The sequence below is a fragment of the Pyrus communis genome, chromosome 10 (genome assembly GCF_041283825.1).
Source record: "Pyrus communis isolate YQ-2024b chromosome 10, ASM4128382v1, whole genome shotgun sequence".
Lineage (NCBI taxonomy): Eukaryota > Viridiplantae > Streptophyta > Magnoliopsida > Rosales > Rosaceae > Pyrus > Pyrus communis.
Window position 1 is genome coordinate 18,027,414 of NC_142574.1, and position 12,996 is coordinate 18,040,409.

At 36.6% G+C, this 12,996-nt stretch overlaps 2 protein-coding genes across 3 annotated transcripts; one reads left to right on the plus strand and one right to left on the minus strand.

The window, feature by feature from the left end:
- Nucleotides 1-949: 949 nt before the first annotated feature.
- On the minus strand, nucleotides 950-3,934 carry LOC137728923 (putative polyamine transporter At1g31830). 2 transcript variants are annotated; one of them, XM_068467727.2, is made up of 2 exons: nucleotides 3,130-3,934; nucleotides 950-2,427 (listed from the first exon to the last, which is right to left on the minus strand). In XM_068467727.2, the coding sequence occupies exons 1-2, from the start codon at nucleotides 3,130-3,132 to the stop codon at nucleotides 988-990; spliced, it is 1,443 nt and encodes a 480-aa protein (XP_068323828.2). In that variant the 5' UTR covers nucleotides 3,133-3,934; the 3' UTR covers nucleotides 950-987. The 2 variants fall into 2 exon arrangements, with proteins under 2 accessions (XP_068323828.2, XP_068323829.2); XM_068467728.2 differs by having other exon boundaries at nucleotides 3,015-3,155.
- A 7,571-nt stretch (nucleotides 3,935-11,505) lies between these two features.
- Nucleotides 11,506-12,578, plus strand: LOC137728254 (uncharacterized). The gene has a single exon (XM_068467095.2). It carries the CDS (start codon nucleotides 11,665-11,667, stop codon nucleotides 12,181-12,183), a length of 519 nt encoding a protein of 172 aa, XP_068323196.2. The 5' UTR covers nucleotides 11,506-11,664; the 3' UTR covers nucleotides 12,184-12,578.
- The last annotated feature ends 418 nt before the right edge of the window (nucleotides 12,579-12,996 follow it).

Sequence of the window (12,996 nt, forward strand, 5' to 3'; positions counted from 1 at the left end):
CATGACATGACCAGTTGATCTTTACAAAGCCACCCTCCATATTCAGGAGAAGTGACTCCAGGAGCAGGATGACTGCCATCGATGAAACCAAGTTTGGATCTTCCACCCAGTGCGAGACTAACCGCTCTTGCCCACGATAAATAGTTGAACTCATTCAATAACACTGAACTGAGTCGTTGATTTGGATTGATATCCATTTCAGAGATGAGAGTAGAAGGAGAAGCAATGGTGCTTTCATCCTCCGAATGCTCATCAGCCATATTCTTGCTGAAGGGAAATCACAATGGTGAGATATGCAAAGACAGGCTTCAGAGGGATGCCTGCTCTGATACCATGTTGACTTTTAAAGTTTGTATTTTTGTATTGGTTTTTCGTACTGAGAACAAAAACAAGATACAAATATATAGAGGAGTTTGAGTGAGTTGCAAACTACACTCAACACTCAAGACCCTAACCTAGGACTTCCTTGAATCACGCTGAGAAGCCGACATAGGGAACATAACTAAGCTCCTTGGATTAAGGAGATGACAACCAGATAAGACCCTTATACAAGTTGAGAACTACAAGAAGAAAACAAACGGCTATTAACTAGATAAAACACTACTAGGGTTGACACAAACCCTATTACACAGATAATACCGAGAAACCGTAATCCAGTGAGACCCTAAATACCCAGAGGACTTTCAATAGGAATTAACTTGGCTGCTGAAAATTTCAGCAGCCACTCCTACTTACACCCAATCCTGTGTGGACACATTGTAAGTAGGAATGGCTGCTGAAGTTTCAGCAGCCATAGTCTTGTTTTTTTTATTGTACCACTTTTCGAGTGCTCTTTGAAAAACGCTTGGAAGTGCTTCATAAACTAACATCTATCAAGTGCTTCTTTTCAAAACACTTTCTATGAATTAAAAGCTCTTCTAAACTTTTTGTCAAAGTCAGAGACAACCAATTATTTCAAACATTAAATGGTTACATTTATTGATGGAATCATGCTACAACACTATACTGATCATATGCATTGTGGATGTCTGGAAGGTCAGAATTCGTGGAGAAATTAAACCACCTCTTTTGTTTCGTGTACTCGATGCAAGGCTGTAGAAGCAGCCCGATGATCACCGCAGCGATGCTAACAGCCATTACCTTTGGAGTAGCAAGAGCTAAAACTACAAAGATTAACACCGCCGGAGGAATGCAGATCAAAATTGCTCCCACTGTACCCACCGGTATCTTAAAAGGCCGCGATGCAGCTGGGTGTTTCATCCTCAACTTCACAAACGCGATGAATTCCATTATCATTCCGAAGCAATACAAGTAGTTCTCAGCAGCTACAATCTCTTGGAAGCTCAACCAGGAAAGCAAGATCACACCGGACGCAGAGAATAAGATTCCGGTAAGTGGTGTGCCGTAACGAGATCTTTTGGCAAAGATTGAAGGAAGCATCCCACGTTCTGCCATACCCAAAAGTTGAAACGAGTCGCTGCTCATTTCAGCCACAAACATACCCATGTTTGACAAAGCAGAAGCTGCTAGGACCCAGGTTCTTAACCATACACCTCCAAGCATTTTAGCAATATCTGCAAAATACCCATCTGACCATAGTTCACGTTCAACTGGAACAGCTCCGGTACCAATCAGAAGAGGGAAAATGTATCCAACGACAACCAAGATAAGGGCATAAAAGAGAGATTTCGGAAGAGTTGTACCAGGGTTTTCCACCTCCCCTGCAAGAGTACTAATTGAATCCCAGTAATTAAGATTCCAAAACAGCGTGTTCAAGTACAAAGTCCAATTCACAGTCTCCAGGTTTACCAAAAACCAATTTGAAGGATTTAGTTTGGGGATTGCTATAAATCCCATGAATATGAAAGGAAGAAGTGAAAACACCCCCAGTAAGATAGCTGCCCAACCCACTATTGTCAAACCCCTGTAGTTCATGTAAGTGAGCATTGCTGTCAAAACCAACACGGCAACTGTCCTTGGGAGACCGCTTTCTAAAGCCGGAATTGCTGATTTGAGATAGTCAAGAAACAGAACAGGGTATAGAGCGTTATCAATCACCCCACTAAGCCATTTTACCCATCCTTGCTGAAAGCCCCAGTACGGTCCCAAAGCCGATGAGACCCAAACGACATATCCCCCATTCTCAGGGAACATAGTACCCATTTCTGCAGTTATCAAGGCCTCTGGAACACTCCATATGATTGCAAAAACTAGAAAACCAAGAAGGGCTAAAAGGGGACCAGCTGCCTGGACACTATCTTCGACACCAAATGGACCTCCTGAGACCTCGTAGAAGATCAAGAACACAAGAGGTATGATTGAAACCTTTTGATACTTATGTAAGTCGTGAGAGGATCCTTCCCCCAAACCAGAATACTCAGCAATATTGTTGTCCAACATTTGCCTAATAGGTGAGTTTCTATGTTTCTGCGCATAATGTAGTAAACATACTCTTACGAAATGCCATGGATTACTAGATTTCGACTGTTAAAGTGAAAAAGGAACCGAATACTGCAGAAGCTAACATTGTTCCTAGTTATTATATCTAAAGCCATCACTTGCCAAGCCATAACTTTCAAGCAAAGACAATTACTTTCACAGTAAAAAAAAAAAAAAAACATAAATTTAACTGAATTCACAACAGGATTAAGAAAAACTATACAAAAAGAGTATAATTTTCTATAATTCCAGAATTCCATTCATTGGGAAGAACATAAATTCCTTGTTAAGTCTTTGTCATGCAACAAATACAAAATTGTTTACTCAAATCACAAACGCTCATTCCATCAAGCAATGAATTTCAGCCACAAAATACAGGCAAACCGGCAAAAGAATCACAAAATACAAACACCCACCAAAACTATCACATCAAATTGATAAAAACTAAACAAATTAACAATGTGGGTTCTCTCAAAGCAGCCATATAAAGCAAAAATCTCACATCCCAATTGGGCAAATTCCAAATTAATACAGCATCAATGAATCAATTAAAAAAACCCAATGGGGAAATGTACCTCTCTTTCTGGCTTAACAATCCCCGACTGATTTCAAGAACAAATCAGCGAAGAAACAAAGAAGGCCAAAAGGGGGGCGGGGGCGTTGAGTAAAGAAGAAGAAGAAGGAGCTAACCATGAAAAGGAGGCAAGAGAGAGAAGTGGCCTAATCGGATTTGCGGTGCTTTATCGATGCGTCATGATGTCAGAGAAGCGAGCATCTGCGTCTCCACCACGCGTCGGTCTGAGTGGACACACACGAATCTGATTCAGCTGCAGAGTGAGAGCGCTGCATCGCCGACACAGTTGGACACGGCTGAAGGTAAAAACAAACACAGATTTTGAAGGAGAAATTTTATTTGAACCATCATTTTTTTCTAAACTCAACTTATTTTCTACATTCATATTATTTTTTTTATTAAAGAATTAATATTTCTTTAAATTTAAATTTATTACCTAAATTACCTTCTCAAACTCAATTCAAAATGTAAAGTTATCTTTACCATGGCTACTGTTTTTTTCTGCTACAAAACCAAGATATTTGCTCTCCTTACCGAACCAAGACACATGCGGGTTGCTATCAACACCACCACAATAAATAACCCCCATCACCTTATCTTATCAAACCAACTTTCCTCTCCGCAAATTTTTGTTCTTTCGGAGAAAAAAAAAAAAAAAAAAAAAAAAAAAAAAAAAAAAAAAAAACAACTCTACTGTTAATTTAAGTTGTCATTGTTTGCCTGATCAATTGTTTTCTCAAAAATTTGAAGCACTCCTAGTTCTGGAACTAATTATTTGGGATTAGGCAATTCATCTTTTCCTTACTTTCTGATCAATTTGTTTCTACAATTTGTTGGATTATAATCAACGAGTTAATTGATCGTTTAAATGGATGAAGATGTTAATTGTAAATTCTAATGAGAAGCTGCAACCATTAGAAGCTGCAAAACCAAGTGCTTACAGATGCAAGTATAAGAAGAGTCATAAGACCAACCAAACCAGCACGACAACAAATTGTCAAACAAGCACGGTAACAAATTGACAAACAAGCATGGCAACAAATCGAGTCATACCTTAGTTGGGGAAATCAAAACTTCAAAATCACCATCCATCAATAAAAAAACTTATTTTTCTCTATAAGAGCTATTAGAATTTTAGCTAGAATGAACGTATGATAACAAGGAATGATGTATGGTTTAATCATAGTGGGTAGGTTTATTGATAAATTTTAGTTTTTATTTTTAATTCATCTTGTACTTGATGATAATTATGCAATAGGATAAAAATGACAATTAACATTTAAAATTTAAATTGAATGTAAAAAGAGATTACATGAATTTAAATAAAATTCCCCATTTTGAAGTGTTGCGTTTTATTACAAGGACCGTTAGCAGATGGAATGTCAGATATGCAAAAGCATGTTTATCGTGTTTGATTGAAATGGAAAAAGGAGTTTTACTGAAGATCGGGTTACCAACGAGACGTGGTTGATTTTGGACCGTTAGTAACTACGAGTCTTATTATGATCGATGGTTGATAATCCCCCACCTGCTCAACATGCATAATAGTTTGTTAAATAATGCTCATGCTTAGACATTAGTGTCACCAGTTAGTGTTTTTTAAGGAAGATGTAATTTTGAATCTCGTGAATGACGAGTTTAATGTTAATTCATTCTTTACATTATTTAGTATAGAGCATCTTCATCTTCAGTAAAAATATATAAAATGCCTTGAAACTAGTATTCCTTTATATTTTTAGTTGGCTGTAAAACATTCCAATGTCGGAATGTAAAATCTATTATCGTGTCTTTTTTTTTTTTTGAAGAAATTATCGTGTCTTTGTCACTGCATTATAAGCTCACCTAATTCATGCGGGATATTCCGAAGATGGTGTTTTGGCGCCCTTTAGGATTCATTGGGTCACATAAGTACATTTCATTGAATTTTTAAGCTGGAAAATAGAAATCAATAAAATATTGAATACTTATCACAGTTTGATCTTGAAATTGGACCTTCCAATCAAAATGGACCCTTAAATAAAATATCAATTAATTTGATTCCTGAAAATGGATCCTACATATCAATTTGGTCATTCATTCCATTAGCTTTTCATCAAATTTTATGTTAGGGTGTTAATATGGCACATAAATGAGTTCTATTTATTCACTCATATGTTGGCTTTTGTAAAATCTGCTTGTTTTTATTTTTTTTGTTTCTTTTTATTTGTTTTAACAAAAACTTGCTTGTTTAACCACGAACTGGTGGTTCAATGGTAAACGACGGATTGCCAGGTTTTCTTCAAACTAAAAATTAGAGGTCTTGGGTTCAAAATCTAATGTTGGTGTGGAAGTCAAACTTGTAGCCAGGGGAAGGCTGAAATGCCTCTGTGTGTCTTCTTGGTCTCCGGAAGGAGTGGATAACCATAACTTACCACCAGTTGTCTCTTTGTTAAAATAAATAAAATAAAAAAATAAAAGAAAAAAAAAACTTGCTTGTTTGTTAGATATCTCTTTCAAGCTTTGCTCTCATTTTTAATGCCACTTAATATACCTGTTTGTTTATTAGCTCCCTTATATCTGTATTTATTGAATTAAGTAGAAGGAGCAACAGACCAAATACATAAAATACATGTTTTGGTACCTGTTGACTTTAAAAACTACCAAGCCTACATGGCGCGTATGTCGAGTAATTAATAAGCTAACTACATCCTTCGATTGTGTACGGGGCATGCCAACTCAATGGCCGAGCTTGGCCGGGGAGTAAAATATGTTGATGTCGCGTTAAGCGCACTGCTGACTTCTTAATCTTGCGATTGTTGCCGAGCAAGGAACACGTCTCGACCTTCGGGTTCTAGAGCTTGAAGACAAGGCTGCTAGTTCTGCAAAGTTCACAAATCGTCAGCGTCGAGTTCGGTCACGGTGATTATATCCGTGAGAGTATAAGCACGTCGAACTAACACCAGACTATATGGACACAAATACTCGAAAGAGATGTATGTCTTGATGGTAAATGTTGTTCGGCCGTCGGAATGCCGAACTCTAAAGTGTACTTGCAAATATCCAATCATAAAACAACTCGGCGTTCAACGTGTCAAGTATAGTAACCTGTAACACCTCACTTCACTTAGAAGGCTGATAAGATGACCTCTACCAACAAGGACTTGAAAATCCTTGTCGATTGAGACTTAGATAAATAACCAATCGGTCTCGAAGCAGTGCTGTTTATCCAAATTGAAGGTGCTCCTTGATTGGTTGATTCTACGACTCCAGTGTTGTTTATCCAAACTGAAGATGTTGCCAGTTGCCTTCATAGTACTATTTATCCAAACTGAAAATATGTTGATGAGAAGAAAATGAAAGAGGATAAAATCTCAAAGGTTGTTGAGAAGCTTTGCATAAGACAATTTATGTGTTGAATTGGAAGGCCTCAATATTGCCTACGACTTTGTATTTATAGCAACCATACTTTTTTCTTGGCAAGGCCTAATAATTTCGTAGAAACCAACCGAAACTCAAACTCGTAGAATTAAGGCTGATCTGTGGCATAAGTTAAAGCCTAACTTCCAGATGGTTGACTTTTCAAAAAAAATAATAACCTGTCCCATCACCCATCCAAAAGCCTATCCGTGGCAGGCTTATCCCATCATAACCAAGGCTTCTTACCTTATCATAATTCCATCAAATCATGTCACCAATTGAATTCATAATGCACATTTCCTCTGACGAAGACCATGTACATGCATGATAGTTCCTTCACCAAATTAAACTCTGAAAAGTGATTCTAATTGATGAAATATAATACCATATCTCAAGATAAAGTCACGTGCTACAACCCCATTCACTCCAACACGCCCATGAATTCCAAGCCAATTTGAATTGTACCACCCACTTCAATATCAAAGATTGGACTTGGTTTTGATAATAATTAGCCACGTAGGAGATTGCATGCACCTGGGGCTTTGATATGATGAGCTCATTCGAATGTCTTCGTGCAATCCTTTGAAGATGGATCAGATCATCTCTTTTCAAAAAAACCAGCTGGATATACCTAATATTAGGTGTAGATATCCTAATATATATTAAGAGATAATATCATAATTAAAATCACAATATTAATTGAAAATCATTTCAACCATTTTGTCCTTCAACGGTCTAAAATTCTACTCATTCAACGACATCGATTACTCAGATCGATGAGGTAATTTTGAGTTCAAACAGTGACACAAACTATAAAATCTTGAAGTAAGAGACAATAATTCATAGAAAACAACCAAGGGAGCCCATATACACACACCATTAGAATTTTAAAGCTGAAAATAACAGACAAAGCAACCATTTTGCATATTAATCAAACTGAAAAGAACCAAAAAAGTAAAGACTTGCCGTATCTTGGAGATTTGGACGATGCCCACCGTCTTTTACCACGATACCCATTGTTATGAGCTTCAAAGCTCAAGATACCTTCGAATTTTCTACTAATTTGTTGATTACGCCGCTTCATATTCTCTCTTAGATTCTAACCCTAGAATGCCCACCGCCAACCCCATATACGTTCTCTGTGGCGCCCATGCCTTCCTCTTCTATCTAGCAACGATTAGGTTTTGTTGTGGTACAAAATTACTTTTTTGCCTTCAGACAATTGTCATATGACGTGCAGGTGACTAAGATTGGTGAAAAATTTTGAAATCTCATGTCAGATCGAGAAATTAACAAATTATAAAAATTTAGAGGTAATCGTTTAAAATTAAAATTTAAAGAAAGAATTGGCGAATACCAATCACGTTTTTAGAAAAGAGTTCCATTTATTACATGGTGTTAGGAATGTTCAACATTGATTTTAACAAAAATGCCACAAAAGGTGGTATTCATAGATTTTACAAAACCTATTAATTTATGTGAGAAATGTGTCAAAGTAAACAAGGAGTCAAGCCCCAGCATACTATTGAGTTTCACATGATCTTTTGCATGTCATAATTAAAGGGAAGAGATCCCTTCCAGATTTCTCTCATCAAGTTTTAGGAATTCGAAGATCCGAACTCTTGAAATTTGATCAAACAGTTACAAATAGAGGGCGCCCCCTCTAAAAATTATAATAATTGTAGCCATTGAACCAAATTTTAAGGATTCGGATCTCTAGATCTTTGGGACTTTGTGGGAGAGATCCGAAGGGGATCTCTTCCCATAATTAAAATGTATAAGCCATTTGGACAATTAAGGTCAGAAAAAATTACTGATGGAGCTCAAAATGTTGCCAAATGGAGCTTTGTTATCTATATTGTCCAGGGATGTCCTGCATTAATCTTAGGGCAACGAAAATAAGTTTTATGAGCAACATTTTGTGATGACGAATGAAATTATTAAACTTTCACATAGATATTTTATGAGTCGAGCAATTTCTTGTGTTTAAAAACAATTTCACGGTTGCTTATTGTTTGGGGGATGGGCAACCCAATCAACTTTTTCCTCCCCAATTCACTTCAGCTCACTCAAGCAATTGGGCTCAAGGCAAGCCAGATGGAGAAGTCAGGCAATTATCGCCTAGCCTAGCACCTTGCATATGTGACGCAAGGCTCAGCCACAATTTAAATTATTAGAAAATTGTAAAAATTATAAAAAACTAATTAAAAGTATAAAAGTATATATATATATATATATATATATATATATATATATATATATTTTTTTTTTGGGTTTATAAATTCCTCAGCCACGTCATCTCTTAATGATTTACTTAACGGATTTTTTAACGGATGTATGAAATTGAAATAAAATGATAAGTAAATGTATGAAATTGAAACGTTTTAAAGATGTTGTATGAGGTTGCAATCGATCCCAAACCTGATGGGTAAAATGTAATTTATCCATAAAAAATAAAAAAAGAAAAAAGAAAAAAAAAAAAAAAAAAAAAAGAGGGAGAAATGTGGGCCAGTATACATGTGGCAACCAAGAAACGGTTACATCAAGATGGTGCAGTTAAAGGATTTGGATCCTCTCCTGAGCAGAGGGTTTGAATTCTCTTGACCAATAACATGAGTTGTTAGATTTTGATCTAATGACTACAATTATTATAACTTTTTTAGGGTTTGTAACCGTTGAATCAAAATTCAACTGTTTGTGTTATTGAATTAGGAGGATTCGGATCCCTTGCTTAGAAGAGGATCCAAATCCGCGGTTAAACTGGCCGAAACACCCCACCACGTAAGCTACTTGACGGTCCTGGATAGAATTAACGGCGACAGGGTAAAAAGCTAAAGGCACCTGTTTGGACTGAAAATAGGGGGCCTAAAAGCTTTCTTCCGAAGCCGACAATTTAAGATGGTTTTGGTCATTTTTGGATGGTGGCCTTAAATGGCTTAAGGATAAATAAGGGCAAACTTGTCTTTTAATTTTTTTTAAACAAACGATCTTATTACATTAAGAGGGAGGGCTGAGCTTAGCCTCACCATGAGTTATTAATAATGTAGTTCAAATTCGTTTTTAACTAAAATTAAGTCTAAAATTTTTCACTTACAAGTAAAAAAAAAATACCACTAAATTATAATACTAAATGATAAGGGAAACTTGTCTTTGGGTAGTGAAATTTCATGTGGCATAGAGGTATCCTTGATTGTAGACCACAAATGAAGACGTTTTGGTGGGGATGATGAATGCTAGGGTGTGTCACGAAATACTTTAAATAGAAGAGTAAGAGAAATAAAAAGAGACACTCAAACAATCAATCCAACAGCAATTCTCAAAAACTAATGGAGACAACTTCTTCGTTAAAACCTTTATCAAATTAAGCTAAAGATGTTTTAGTGTGTCGAAAACACGGCTCGGTAGATCAAGTGTCAAAATACAAGTGGTTGAATGCTTAAAAAAAAAATTCAACCACTTATATTATGACACTTAGTGAATCAAGTCGTGTTTCCAGCACACTAACATTCTCCAATCTAGCAAGCTCTCCCATCTTTTCAATGTTAAAGCCCTCATTCATTTCATCATAGTTTTTTTTTGGTCAATTATTCCTCTTTATGAATGTCCATCTTGTATTAGCTTTTGTTATATTAGTGCGACTCTCTCTGAATCAACTATTATCAATTCAATACAAGAACTAAAGCAATTTTTTTTTTTTTAACCTCTTTGAATCAAAACTTGAGCTCCTAGTTTTAAAGCCTTAGTTCACCATTTACATATTATGATTTAATCATCTACAAAAGTAAAGTCCTTAATAAAAAAGACAAAGAAAGAATCTAAAGTTGAGTCACTCTTAGTAAATGACACTATCTGTTGGTTGGAGATCAGACAAATGCAGTTTCTATCACATACACACTATCTACTGCGGCAACTAATGGTGACACACAAGAGCCATGAAAAATTTAGGGACAAACAACACTTGTTTTAGTTCCATATGTTAAGTGACGATTTTTCAAATTTAAAAAGCAAAATGAGACTCAAATTCTATATTAAACGGCGATAAATATCTAGCGGACCATAATGTGAGTTTGTGAGAATTTGGGCTTCACTTCACTATTTTCATGGGGTCGACACCTTTGAGTTTATGCAAAAATAGGTCTGATATATTGTATTCTTTTTTAAATTTTATATTGCATTGAACAACTATCACATCCCGGCTCGAAGCGGAACTACTTCCTGGGTTCGACTCTACCGTAGCACGATATTGCCCGCTTTGGACCCCCAGCGCACCCTCACAGTTTTGTTTCTGGGAACTCACACAAGAACTTCCCGATGGGTCACCCATCCTGGGAATGCTCTTGTGCGCTACTCGCTTAACTTCGGAGTTCCTAAGGAACCCGAAGCCAGTGAGCTTCCAAAAAACCTCATGCTAGGTAGGGATGAGAATATACATATAAGGATCACTCCCCTGGACGATGTGGGATGTCACAACAACCTTATGTAACCTAAAGTTACACTTTATACTTTCTCATGACTTTATACAACAAAAATGCAAAAGATGATTCATTCATCTAAATCCAACCATTAAAAAAAAAGCCTATCAATTCAACGGCTAATTAAATATTTTTTTTATTAAATATAAATTCATATGATAAAATTTTCGGTGAAGAAATAATTTTTCTTCTGCTTGGAAAAAAAAATCGGTGGCAACTGGCAATCATTGTATGGAGTCTGAAGTGAGAATTGTTGACCTAAAAATATAAATCTAATTCGTCTTTTTCTTTTTTTTTAACAAACAAAATTATTTTAAAAAAGAAAATAAGCTTACTCGTATAATAAACTATTAATAATATGATTTAAGTCCTTCTTTAGTGAAACTAAAAGGCAGAATTTATACTGGACTGTTCATGAATCTAATTGAATATACAACCCAAAAACAGCAAAGCAAAAAGAAATTTGATTCGCAAGTGATCCTTTACCACATGAATAAAAAGAAGTTGAGATTTTACATGATAATGGCGTAGATTCGAATCTTGTAGATGACTAATCTAACAACATCAAAAAATTTCATTGACTCAATCCGATAATCCGATAATAACTAGACACGTGCCGTCCCCACATGGATCCACCCCCCAAAAAGCGCGTGCACCATCTCCTACTCCCGCTTCACAAAGGCTCCCGACGCAACACAAGAACCTTCCCGATTCAGTCTTCTACTCCGTCTCTGAAAAATCCCAATTTTTTTTTTTTTCATGTTTTTCTAGTCGGAATTGTCGATGGAATCCCCTTCCATGGAGATCTCCGCCGTTAAAAACCGTAAGCCCAATTCGCATTCCCATTCCCACTCCCATTCTCCGACGTTTCTCCTCCACAACGGCTTCAGCGACGAGGTCGATGTGTCTGACATCGAGATGATCACGATCCAGACCGTCACCTACACCAGCCTCAGGGACCTCCTCCCGGCGTCGACGCAGCCATCGATCATGTCACCGATTCACAATTCCAGCTGGCACGACGAGATTCCGATCAAGAACCCGCTCGTCAAGCACGCCGCACTGGCGTACCTCCAGCCGATGTCCTCGCTGCCAGAGGTCGGCGATAAGGGATTATTCCGGATGATCCGGGAGAAGTGTAACTGTGAGTTCGGGTGTCTCGGTTGGTTCGGCGACGTCGTTTTCAAGACAGTTAGGGATGTGTTTGGTGGCGTTTGTGGTTGTACGAATAGTTTTGGCGAGATTGGGGATGAGGACGAGGAGGAGGAGGAGGACGACGAGGAGTGCTTGAAAGTTGACTGACGAGAGTGAAGGAGAGGGGTATTTTTGGAATGTTAGGGGTTGACTGGTAGTTGATCGTAAAGAGAGAAATGAGTGAGACCTTCCTTTTGTATATAGAATTTATTTAATTTTTTTTCTTTTTTGTAATTGAGTTTTGGTGGGTGGCTTTGTAAATAGATATACATTGTGTTCGGTTTATTAATTACCGAACACATGATTGGTGGGAGAGAATTTGATTTTTCTTCTTCAAGAAAAAGTTATTGAGATTTATTTTCTTGGTGCTGTATATATTTTTTAGTCAAATGTAATATATCGATTGTCAGTTAAGATTTTGTGGAATTTTTTGCTTCTAGATCGATTAGTGACCACGTTTTGTTCTTTGTTTTTTAAACATTTTGATTATGACTTTCTACTTATCTTATGGTGTATGATTGGCGTGAGTAAAGTTTTGTGTTGAGTACTTTGTAGCTTTAGCTACAGTTTTTGGAGATGGATCTGCGATATCGAATGAAAAAGAATACAGAGTATGAAGGTTTTCGACTTTGAAGACTAAATTTGTAATCTAAATCCTATAGTATTTTGGTGATAATGTTATTAACCGAAGTAAGATGATTCTATTGCATAGTGACAACACCGATTTGTCTTTGTATATCTAAATACAAACACAAAAGAAGTGCATATTCACATTTTTAGAGGTTTAATAACAAAGGAAAACTAATGAAAATGATTTGAAAACTTTGAGTTTTAACAATAAGAACAAAATAAGGAGTAAAGTGAATAGTACCATGTTTGACATTTTAGTGTAAAAATGTGGTTTTTCGTTAAAGTGAGCAG